Source organism: Artemia sp. Qi Xiang Cuo, chromosome 10 (assembly GCF_049724085.1).
Source record: "Artemia sp. Qi Xiang Cuo chromosome 10, ASM4972408v1, whole genome shotgun sequence".
Lineage (NCBI taxonomy): Eukaryota > Metazoa > Arthropoda > Branchiopoda > Anostraca > Artemiidae > Artemia > Artemia sp. Qi Xiang Cuo.
In genome coordinates, this window is record NC_142803.1 from 71,218,479 (window position 1) to 71,230,507 (window position 12,029).

At 36.5% G+C, this 12,029-nt stretch overlaps 1 protein-coding gene across 1 annotated transcript in view; it reads right to left on the bottom strand.

Moving 5' to 3' along the window:
- Positions 1–12,029, bottom strand: part of LOC148948124 (uncharacterized) — a 108,411-nt gene that overhangs the window by 8,519 nt on the left and 87,863 nt on the right. Inside the window, exons 9-10 of the mRNA XM_089096103.1 lie at positions 5,210–5,376; positions 2,639–2,819 (exon numbers count right to left, since the gene is read on the bottom strand). Coding sequence (XP_088952229.1) covers positions 2,639–2,819; positions 5,210–5,376 — 348 coding nt within the window. The remainder of the gene's footprint in view (positions 1–2,638; positions 2,820–5,209; positions 5,377–12,029) is intronic.

Below are 12,029 nucleotides of genomic sequence, written 5' to 3' on the forward strand. Positions count from 1 at the left end.
TCTTCTTGAAGAAAAAACAACAACAAAAAGACACCCACATAATTCAGCACTTCATGCAATATATTTATAAAATTGTATTGTATTTATCATGAATTTCATTAAATTGCCTATACTAACTTTTGAGAATCTGTACTAATTAAAGATATTGAAAAGCCCCTAGGTTAGAGTTTTACTCATCAGCCAAATGTAAACTAGAATATTGTCAAAGATAGTCTGTAGCACCTGGACAATATAGAAGATAGCTGTGATGATTTTGGTAACTCGTGGCAATTTATGGTAAATTTTATTAATTATGGGAATAAGTTAATTGTTTGAGGAAATTATTGGAGCACTATTATTAGAATGAGAAACAAGCTACCACCTAACAACCATGGTGCTGCAAATTCATTTTCTTTGGCAGATTTGACAATTGTGTCTGGCAGAGGAAGAGAATGTCTGACCATTGCACCGGAAACGGCATATTCATCCATAATTGCATAATTTATTCAGAATGCCCCTTCCCCGTGTTTTTGTAAAGCGGCTTGGGCATATGGTAGTTTCTTCCTTCTTGACAGCGCCCGTCATTCTTTGGCTTTTATAATATAAATACAGCACTGTAGCAAATGCACCATTAAATTTGTAATATATACAGCACGTTTCTTTTTGTTTCGTTGTTGTCAATTGTTCTTTGGCCACATAACTTATGCTATTTTTTTTACTACCTTTCTATTACTATCCCTGAGCATACCAAAGGGGGTCCTCGGGGGACCCCAGAGAGCGATATTTGGTGGGTCTGGCGTAATTATGAAAACCAGTTTAATCGTTGATTTTTCTATTCCTACTTGATGAGGTAACAATAAAAAATTTCCTATTTATGCATAAAATATGTTCTTTTAAAAAACATTAAAAAAATAATAACGCACTTGGGGTCCTAGCAGGGCCTCACTTGGTATATTACGTTATATATAAGTTTTTTTATTTCTTTTTTTACAGGATCTGAATGTTTGAGATTTAAAAAAATAACCCCTCAACAAATTACTCGCAGTACTTATTTAATTGAAATGTATCTCAAGACAACCAAAAAACGTATTTTGAACAATCTTACAAAACAAATAGTTGAGAAAAAAAAACAAAAAACAAATCAGGGGTCTTCAGAAGACCCCAGCTTGGTAAACAACGTTGACGAGAAAGGCTTTGTTTGTAAAGGATTATTATCAAAACAAACTAGTTACAGCAGACAGCGGCCTGGGACGATAACCAAGTTGACAGCCATCCACCTTTTCACCCTGCCGGCTTTGGCTACATTTCACGAAATCTTTCAGGATTTTATGCGTTTATCTTTCAATCTCAACCCGGCTTAATCCAGGACATCATGCTGGGCGTATTCGGGTTAATCCAGTGCGCAAATATCACCCTTATCTATACCCTTTCCTAAAGGGCATAGACAGAGAGGAAATATGCCCTCTATGAATCTTATAAAAAAGAGTAGTACCGTTCAACTTAACACTCATTCAAATATAATGGTCGCTACTGCAGCAATAATACCCCACCCCATAGGGCCAGATAAAGCCCCAAATAGCGTAAACTGTTTTTCATTGCCTGCATAATCAAATCTATTCGTTAATGTAAAGCCTATTATTAACCTGCACTATGCTATCATGACACTTCAAAATATTAAGAGCAGTATAATCGCGAAAACTGATATAAAAACGTAGATAGACCTATATCGTAGATAGATAGGCCTAGAACGTAGGCCTGTATCTCACCCCATTAATGAGAGGGGGGCAGTTGTCATGATAGCCACTATTATATTTGGAGATACTTAGTTATTTAGTTGTTGGCAACTTTTGAAGGAAATATGCTAAGTCATTAAAGATAGTACCGTTAGATTCTTATACTAAATCCAATTATCATTGTAAATTTTAACTATTGAGACTATTTTCTTTATCTGACTAATTTAACTTATTGTTTGTTTTATACATATATGTTGTTTATACCTATATATTTTTTCTTATCTTTTTTACCTAATTTTACGTGTTTTGTTTTTACCACGCTTTATCTATTTTGTAAAACTAAAAGATAAGAACTTTTTCGTATACTTTTTGTGTCGCTCAGCCGACCAAATATTCATTACACATAATAATACGGTCCAAGATACCTCGTTCGTAAAGATAGACTTCTAAAAACCAGCAAACTAAAATAAACTATTGGCAATTAAATTCAAATTTTATGCCGGTTTAAACAATAAAATATCCCATATTTTTGGAATTTTTTTTTCGATTTTCTACATGAAGATACAAAAAGACGATTTTCATAATCAAGAGAAGGGTTGTCATTGTTTTCAAATTTTTAATAAATTACCCAGGAAAAATTGATTTTCTCAAAATATAGGAAGCAAATCTCAAAATAAGCCCCCCCCCCCCCAGTGGAGGTCTGATTTTGAAGTCAGTCTTAAATAAACTGTTTTCAATAAATCCTTTCTTCTGTATAAATTTTGGAGTACTAAAAAAGATATCTTTGTAAATTGAAAAACAAAAATTCCAAAATAAAAGAAAAAAGTGTTTTTATGAAATCATAAGAAAACCTTGTGATTTTAATACGGGTAATACTACCCGTAAACAATTTAAGACTATTTTCAAGAAGATCCAAGATTTCTTACATTTGACAATTTCCTTTTCTGGCTGCTCTCCCTCCTCTTTTCTGGCTGCTCTCCCTCCCCTTTTCTACATTCTGGCTGCTCCCCTCTTGGCCCCTCCTCTTGGCCAGATGTTTCTCCATGAAAAAACATAAAAAAGGCTTTCGAGGCTTTATCACGATTGATGTAGTAGATTCCTCGCGACCTTGAATGAAAAAAAATTAATTAAAGTATAGGAAACATACATATTTTAGATCACCTTTTTTAACCCTAGAATTTGGTTTTTGAAGTGATCATCCAAATTTGTGAGGCGTAATTGCAGCAGAACTGCAGCAAATCTTCGCTCTTTAGAAAGCAATCTAAAAACTCTCCAAATTTAGTACATACCTTGTGACTTTAAGTTATTACTTATTCAACTATTATATAGTGCTGTGTAGTGTTGTTATATAGTTGTCAAATGTTGGCAAAAAGTGAAAACGAGCTACAAAGATTGTTGGACCTGACCCATGATTAGGAGTTAAAAAGAAGTTAATTTTAAATATTTGATAAGTCAGCGGTAGTAGTATTTGGAGAAAAAGGGGGACAAAGTGAAATTTTTTATGTGAATGGTAGTGAGTTAAAGATTGAAAAGGAGTTTGTGTATTTAGGGTGTAAGGTTACATCTAAAGGAAGGTGGAGTAGTCATGTTGATTTAATGGAGAGAAGAGGACTAAGGTCGATGTGGAGTGTGTTAAGAAGTAGTTTAAGAAAGATAGGCCTAAATAATATTAAGCTAATGAATAGGATTTTTGATAGTAAGATAAGACCAGTATTTAGTTACGGGTGTGAAATTTGGGGATTTGAAAAGGGGGCTAAGTTAGAGAGGATCCAGTTAATGGGTTAGTTTTAAGGGGTGATTTGGGGTTGAGGAGTGAAAGAGTTATAAGGCTAGCTAGTATGAATGGATATTGGGAAAAATTAGTATCCCTCCCAGAGGAGAGGATACTAAAAGCAGCTTACCAAGAATCTTTGAGAGAGAGGAGGAAAGTTATTGGGCTAGCCAATTTAAACATATTTTAGACAATTGTGAAGAAGCTAGGCTGTGGGAAGGGGGGAAAGGTTTAGTGGTAGAAAGGGGGACGGTAGCAAAACAAGTTAAGTTTATCTCAGAGAGCCAGGAGATTCAGAAATGGCATTGTGGTATATCCTCGTCATCTTCTCTACCTCTGTATGCTAGTATTGAGGAACTATGGGGGCGGGGGGGAGTGTATTTTAAGGCATGGTTTAGTAAGGGGGAATTAAAGTAGGTAATATCGGTAAGGGGATACTTTGTAGTATTTGGAGACAGGAGAAAATATTTGGGGAAGATTAGGTCGAAGGCTGGTCTCTATTTGTGTCCCAAGTGTGAGGACGAAAATGATGATTTAATTCATTTTTTATGTTTATGTAAGGAGTTAAGAGGTTTGAGAGAGGAAATTTTTCCGGGGTAGTTTGAAAGGGAGGAATGGGTGTGTAATATATTAAGAGATTTTAAGAGAAATTTTTTAGGGATAAAGAATTTGGGAAGGAATATTGGACTGGGCATGGAGCATAGAGATCAATTTCTTTAGATTTATTTTTGATCTTATTTTTGTTTATAATAAGGGTGTTTTCGTTTATTATTTTCCAAGTGTATTGTGTATTAACCATGGCCCAGTAGGTATTTTAGTGTTAATAAACCATATCATATCATATAGTTGACAGAGCAGCATTTTCGCTGATTTGATCTGTGATTTTTTGTTGACTAGCGTTTGGCCCTTGATTGGCCCGTTTATAACCCTAATATTTGCCAGTAGTAAGATCTGTTTTTGTCAAAAATCTTTATATTAAAAATAATAAGAAATTTACATACAAAGGAAAACAAAGGGCAAACATAAAGTTGTCATAACCACTAACCGTTAACCCTAAGCATAACCGTTGAAAAAAGTGAAAACCATTTTCGTGGTCTCTAGGCTCCACTTCAGTGATCAAGAACAACTAATTACTGATCACATCAGTAGTCAGTGACGACCACTGACCACATTAGTGATCAGTGACAACCACTTCAGTGATTCCAAGACTCTAGGTTTCACTTCAGTGGTCAGGAACAATCAATGATCACATAAGTAATCGGTGAAATTCCCTGATCACATCAGTAACTGGTAAAAATCCCTGGTAACATCAGAGATCCGTGACAACCAGGGGCGAATCTCCAGCATTTTCATTGGGAGGGGGCAAGAGGGGTCTATATCTGGATAGTCAAAGGGCATGGGATGTATAATACTTTTTCTCCACATTATTGGGGGGGGCCCCCTTGCCACCCCCAAACGACGCCTCTGGTGACAACCATTAAAGTGATCTATAGACTCCACTTTATTGATCAGTAAACGTCACTGATCACATCAGTGATTGTTAGCAATCAATGATCACATCAGAGATCAGTGACAACCGCTTCAGTGATCTCTAGGCTGTCACCATGTGTTACCTATACGTGATACAATGATAAAAAAAAACGTTGTTATAAGCGAATATTGGTCCTGAGTGATGGAAGGCTTATTTGAAAACTGAATAGCAATCAAGGAAAAGAGAAGAACCTACCCACGAGCTTTTTTTTTCCTGAACGCACCAAATTCTTCCAATTGTGAAATTGCCTGTTGAACGACGTCTAAAGGCATCAAGAGGGCAGCAGCTTCCTCAGCAACGTTTAATTCACGAGCATCTTGGAGAAAAACCCGATTCAATAGAAGACGATGCAGGGCAACGGACTAAAATAGTAAAAGTTTTCTATTAGTAAGTTTTAATTCTGGTATTTACGTAGAGTTGAATACAACATAAGAATAGCAGATTGTGAGAAAATAGGAATTATAACTCATAGTGCCAGTAATTTTAACAGCAATATTAGAAAAAATTCAAAATAAACTCAATTCAAATTTGCTACAATTTGCACTTCAATTAAAGGTCTATCCTGTTTTCTAGCAGGTAGAGTTGAGTTTTCTAGCAGTCTGCTAGAGTTTTCTAGCAGGTCTAGCAGGTTGAGGTAGGTTTATCAGCACCCTACCTAAAAATTTCCTGAAGATATGTAAATTCTCCTCCGCTGCTATGAACTGAATGCTGAGTGCCTTTGCTCCAAGAATGACTATTATTAATTTATCTATAACTAATATAATTTCCTTATTTTTAAATTGTGTTCACTGTATTCAATGTTCCCTATAGGTAAAATCTAGTAGCCTACTGGGCTTGTGCCTCAACTAGTAGCCTACTTGGACTTGTGCCTCAACTAGTAGCCTACATGGGCTTGTGCCTCAACTCCAAGCATAGCTGCAGGGTTCTATTACTGCTATTTCTCCAATCCTCATCTATAATTTTATCATTAAGGTGCTTTTTTTGAAAACTCTTTAATGTGCACCTGGTTCTAACCTTTGAAGGGTTAACAGTTAATATCCGTTAGATCAATAAATGCATTCCTCGTATAAATTGTAGTCTCAGTACAAAGAAGTAAACTGGACCACAGGTCTTATAGCAATCTGATTACGACTTTAAAATACATAGCAAATTCAAATGGGATTAGCAGTTGAAAAAGGAATGGATTAGACGCTTATAATACTTTTAACTACAACTTTGTGTTCAGTGTTGCCAACTACTGACGTCCAAAAAGAGTGTAAATAAAAAATTTGCATCCGCACGGCTGCCAAAGCTTGTGTATCACCTCTGAGGCATAAAAGAGTATACTTCAAATAAAAAGAGTGCAATTTCGTAACCCTGTTCCTTGTGTTAATTAAACTTCTGACGAAGTTGCCAACTACTGACGTTCAAAGCGAATGAAAACTAACACCCAAAACGAGTGATTTTCACTCTTCCGCTTACCCTCTGAGGCAAAAAAAAGTGTATTTCACACGAAAAGTGTGCGAGTTGGCAACCCTGTTGGTGCATTACTCCTCAGAGAGAACAGGCATCTCATAAGAATCCACTCACACGAAAGCACAATTTCAGATTTGAAACGCAGAATTGAAAGTGTTCTCCTTTCCATGCCTTATGCAAGTACTGTGCAAGGAGCAGCCCAATTGTTCTTGAGCCCCAGGATAAAAATAAGGAGTCCAAGACTTGTTTGAACAAAAAGGAGCTCAACATAGTTACAATATAGTTATTCTAAGTAAAGCCTTTAGTTTTTGAAACAATAAATTCAGCATAAAAAAGAGACTTCTGGGAAAAAACTAAGAAGCCTTTTTAGAGCTCACCTCTAAAAAAGAAGCTACAAAAGCTCTGCCAGGATTCAATAAAAAAAAACAACAAAGTAACAACACTGTTTAACCCAATAGCTGTGGGAAAAGATTACCACGCATGATTATCTACGATTTGAAAGAGGCACAGAGACGTAAAATATAATGGAAGACGAACACCCGTCATTTAACATTGAAAACCTTTACACAGAAAAACCGACAGCAAGGAAGGTTCATACGTGCAGTATTAACTTGGATTCAGAGTAACTTGGATTTGGATTGGAGATGGATTTAGAGTAACTATGTTTGTTAATATTAAATATACATAGTAAGCATACAATGATGGATTGTTGATTGCAAAGTGTTGCAAGTGCCGCAATGAAAAGAGCAAATGCACAGGTCTAATCTTAATCTCGCCAATCAGAGTCTCCAAAAGATATATAATACTGAATGTGATGACAGTGGTCAAACATGGCTTTGAAGTATGGGCTCTCCGAAAAGCGGATGAAGAATCGCTAGATGTTTTCCAGAGAAATTGCTTACGGATTGCTCTGGGTACCTGGCTGACCGACCGTATTTCAAACAGTAGGCTGTACGAAAAATGTGGTTCAATTCCACTTTCTAGGGCTATAGTCAAAGAAAGGTTGAGGTGGCTAGGCCACGTTGTGCGGATGAAGGATAACAGATTGTCGAAAATTGTCCTTTTCGGCCAACCGTCTAGGGCAAAACGGAAAGCAGGTTTTCCTCGTCTTTGGCGAGAGGACGTCATAAAGAAGGATTTAAAGGAAATGGAAACTTCCTGAGATGGTGTAAAAAGGAAAGCTTTGAATAGACTGTGATGGAGGAAGAGTATGCGTAGCTGTGTTGGCCTACGGCGGCTTGGTTCTGCGGTTAGTTGTTAGCAGTAGTAAAATATATATAATATTGAATGTGGCGTAATTTGATACATTTTTTTGATTAAAATGTGAAGCAAGGCACTGAAAAGAGCAAATGCACAGGTCTAATCTTAATCTCGCCAATCAGAGACTCCAAAATATATATAATATTGAATGTGATGACAGTGGTCAAACATGGCTTTGAAGCATGGGCTCTCCGAAAAGCGGATGAAGAATCGCTAGATGTTTTCCAGAGAAATTGCTCAAGGATTGCTCTGGGTACCCAGCTGACTGACCGTATTTCAAACAGTAGGCTGTACGAAAAATGTGGTTCAATTCCGCTTTCTATGACTATAATGAAAGAAAGGTTGAGGTGGCTAGGGCACGTTGTGCGGATGAAGGATGACAGATTGCCGAAGATTGTCCTTTTCGGCCAACCGTCTAGGGCAAAACGGAAAGCAGGTTTTCCTCGTCTGGGGCGAGAAAACGTCAAAGAAGGATTTAAAGGAAATGGAAACTTCCTGGGATGGTGTAAAAAGGAAAGCTTTGAATAGACTGTAATGGAGGAAGAGTGTGCGTAGCTGTGTTGGCCTCAGGCGGCTTGGTTCTGCGGTTAGCTGTTAGTAGTAGTAGTAGCAAAATATATATAATACTGAATGTGGCGCAATTTGATACATTTTTTTTTATTACAAAGTGAAGCAAGGCACTGAAAAGAGCAAATGCACAGGTCTAATCTTTATCTCGCCAGTCAGAGACTCCAAAATATATATAATATTGAATGAGGCGTAATTTGATTACATTTTGAAATGGATACTTTAAAGATTTTTTCACGAATTTCGTAAACCGCATTGGTCTGCCATAGCAAAGAATAAAAATTAAAGAAATGAAGACAGACTATGGTGTTTAATGACGAATAAGAATCACTAAGTCATCCACATCAGAATCACTTACCTAGTATTTATCGAGAACACTGTTTTTGTTAGTCATGGATATTGCTGAGTGGCTCCCTTTTGGAGCTGATTTATTTTGGTTTTAAAGTTTTTAATTTTGGTTCTGTCTGTTGTTGGCTTTTCCACGTTGTAAGTTTTTTAATTCTTCCCATTTTGGTTTTTATTTCTCTTTTATTTCCACGTTGTTTGTTCTTGTGATTTTGTTTTTATCGTCTTCGTCTTTGTTATTTTCGTCTTGTTTCGTTCAGTATTTTCGTAGGCCTAATAAATCCCATTCTCGACCTTCATTTCTTTAGTTTTTTTTTTAAATTCTTTATTATTTTAATTTTATCTAAAACCTGTGAAATGAGAGACCAGGTTTTCAATTAGAATTTTTACAACTTATAAAACAACAGTATTTAACCATTTAACATGAATGAATACTTTAGAGATAACTCTAGAGATAGAGGAAAGTATTTTCGGAAACTATCCTGTGTCTAAGCCCCCCTCCCCCAAAATGCTTTCCGACTCATTGAAATGTAACAAAAATGAAAATAAACAAATTTTCGATGGGTTTTTCAGTGTTTTTTATAGCCCCTCCCTCCTGAAAAAAGCCAGTGTCAGAGGGGAATAAAAATATATTTATTATTTAATTTTACTGCATCAAATTATGAAATTGGCAGAGAACAGAGAGGGAGGGAGAGAAAAAGAGACACACACACTAAGGAAAGTCTTTGGATAGAGGAAAAAGAGGAAATAAAACCGATTAGTTACTCTTTATTCCTCAACAGAAAACTCTAGAGATAGAGGAAAGTATTTTCGAATCGTCCCTATACTCACAGAAGGGAAAGCTGTCAATGGTGTCATTGAGGCAAGCCCCAGTGTCTGCAAATGTACGCTCATAGGAAATAGTCCAAAAGTGGGTTTCATAGTTATTGTGTGTAGCAATTATGTATACTTAAAGAGGAGTCAAAATTGTAATCTATACGTTCAAAAAAGTAATTAATGTAAAGACCACTTAGTTTGCTCCTACTGCAAGGGGTTTTGTTCCAATAAAGGATTAGAACGAAAGGACAAAAAAAAGTATTTTATTTTCAAAAAAGAAAAAAATGGCCCTCTGGTCTTTACGAAGCTTAGGAGGATGGTAGTGCTACTATTATTCGTGGTACTTTCTGGTCTTTTCTGCTGCTTCCTTTATTCTTGATGTTATTATTCATTTTAACTTGTGTTCGTTCTAAATATGAATTAGTATTACTTTATTTCTGCTCGTTTTAGGCTTTATTTCGGATGTTTACATTTCTTTGAAAAGTTTCTTTTAATTATGTTTAAAATTAATAACACTAAAAGCTTAAGAGCCACTGTCAGAGGGGAATAAAAATATATTTATTTGTTTAATAATACAGCGTCGAATTATGAAATTAACAGAGAATGGAGAGGGAGGGAGGGAAAAACTGGCAGAAAACGGAGAGGGAAGGAGAGAAAAAACAAAGGGAAAGAAAGGAGGACAAAGGAGGGAGAGAAACTGGCAGAGAACGGAGAGGGAGGGGGAGAAAAAACAAAGGGAGAAAAAGGAGAACCAAGAAGGGAGAGAAACTGACAGAACGGAGAGGGAGGGAGGGAAAAAAACAAAGGTAGAGAAGGGAGGAGAAAGGAGGGAAAAACTGGCAGAAAACGGAGAGGGAAGGAGAGAAAAAACAAAGGGAAAGAAAGGAGGACAAAGGAGGGAGAGAAACTGACAGAACGGAGAGGGAGGGAGAGAAAAAACAAAGGGAGAGAAAGGAGGAGAAAGGAGGGAAAAACTGGCAGAAAACGGAGAGGGAAGGAGAGAAAAAACAAAGGGAAAGAAAGGAGGACAAAGGAGGGAGAGAAACTGACAGAGAACGGAGAGGGAGGGTGAGAAAAAACACAGGGAGAAAAAGGAGAACCAAGTAGGGAGAGAAACTGACAGAACGGAGAGGGAGGGAGGGAAAAAAACAAAGGGAGAGAAAGGAGGAGAAAGGAGGGAAAAACTGGCAGAAAACGGAGAGGGAAGGAGAGAAAAAACAAAGGGAAAGAAAGGAGGACAAAGGAGGGAGAGAAACTGACAGAACGGAGAGGGAGGGAGAGAAAAAACAAAGGGAGAGAAAGGAGGAGAAAGGAGGGAAAAACTGGCAGAAAACGGAGAGGGAGGGAGAGAAAAAAAGGAAAGAAAGGAGGACAAAGGAGGGAGCCTAGGAGAATACCTTGGGTACTCCATTGTGGACCGGAAGAGGATTAGAATAAGGATTCTCATATTTGAATCAGTACAATCTGTTTGATAAGAAGGAGGCAACCAATCAGGAAATAATAATAGGACTCAAAATCCGTAAAAAATTATTTTGATCGCCTCAAATTCGCTGTCAATATTGAATTAGACTGTGATACGTACTTACGAATGTAGTGAAAAGAAAGGTGAGATGAGATTTGATCATAAAAAACACCCAACACTAATACCTGGCGCCAACTGGCTCTATGACCGGGAATGCAGGGAGAAAGAACAACAAACAAAAGACGAAAAAAGGAGAAAAGCAAAAAAGGAGAAAAATTCCAACATAAGCAGACAGTAAATAGGAAAATACAAAGCCAAATAATCAAAACAACACATAGTCCCAACTTGCGTCATAGACATCAACCGCACATGGGCATTGAAGAAATAATATAAAAAAATAATAATACAAAAAAAATAATAATATATGCTTCAACAATTTCTTTTAAAGGCACCAATGGAGGGACACTTTCTAATTAACTAATTAATAATTAGGGAGGTAACGAAACAGAGGTACATAGCTAAAAGTCATCATGTTCGCAAGAGACAAAATTTTTTTAGTAAAAAACGAATAACCTTCAACTATTCCCAGGGTTGCAACTTCACTTTGTGCAGCTCATTATCTTAATGGTAAAAAAAGAGTACATTTCATTACAGTATATTAAACTATAGTCGAGATATCAGACAACTAATTGGCTATATTCCAGTTTTGTGTCCCTATAGCAAAAATGTTGTCAAAACTAATATAAGCCTGCATAATTTAATAGGTCAGTTTTCTTTAGTACATCTTTACCTTTTTTATTGCTATATGACACGTTTTTCAGTTTTCTCTTTCATTTTCACTTGATTTGAAAAAGTTCTGGTAGGCCACTAGCCCCAGAAAGTACGACCTAAAGCAATTTTCATGTGGGTGGTCCTAAAATGACAAAGGAGTAGGCCTACCTAAAAAAAGCGTACAAACATTGCCAATTTTGTGCATAAATTGCCAATTATTTTTCAAACTTCCTAGTTTTAATGAAAACTACTAAAATATACTAATTTCTTAGGATACTCATGAGTCACTATTTCAGAAAAAAGATCCACCATAAATACACGAAATGTACTGCTTCTGAC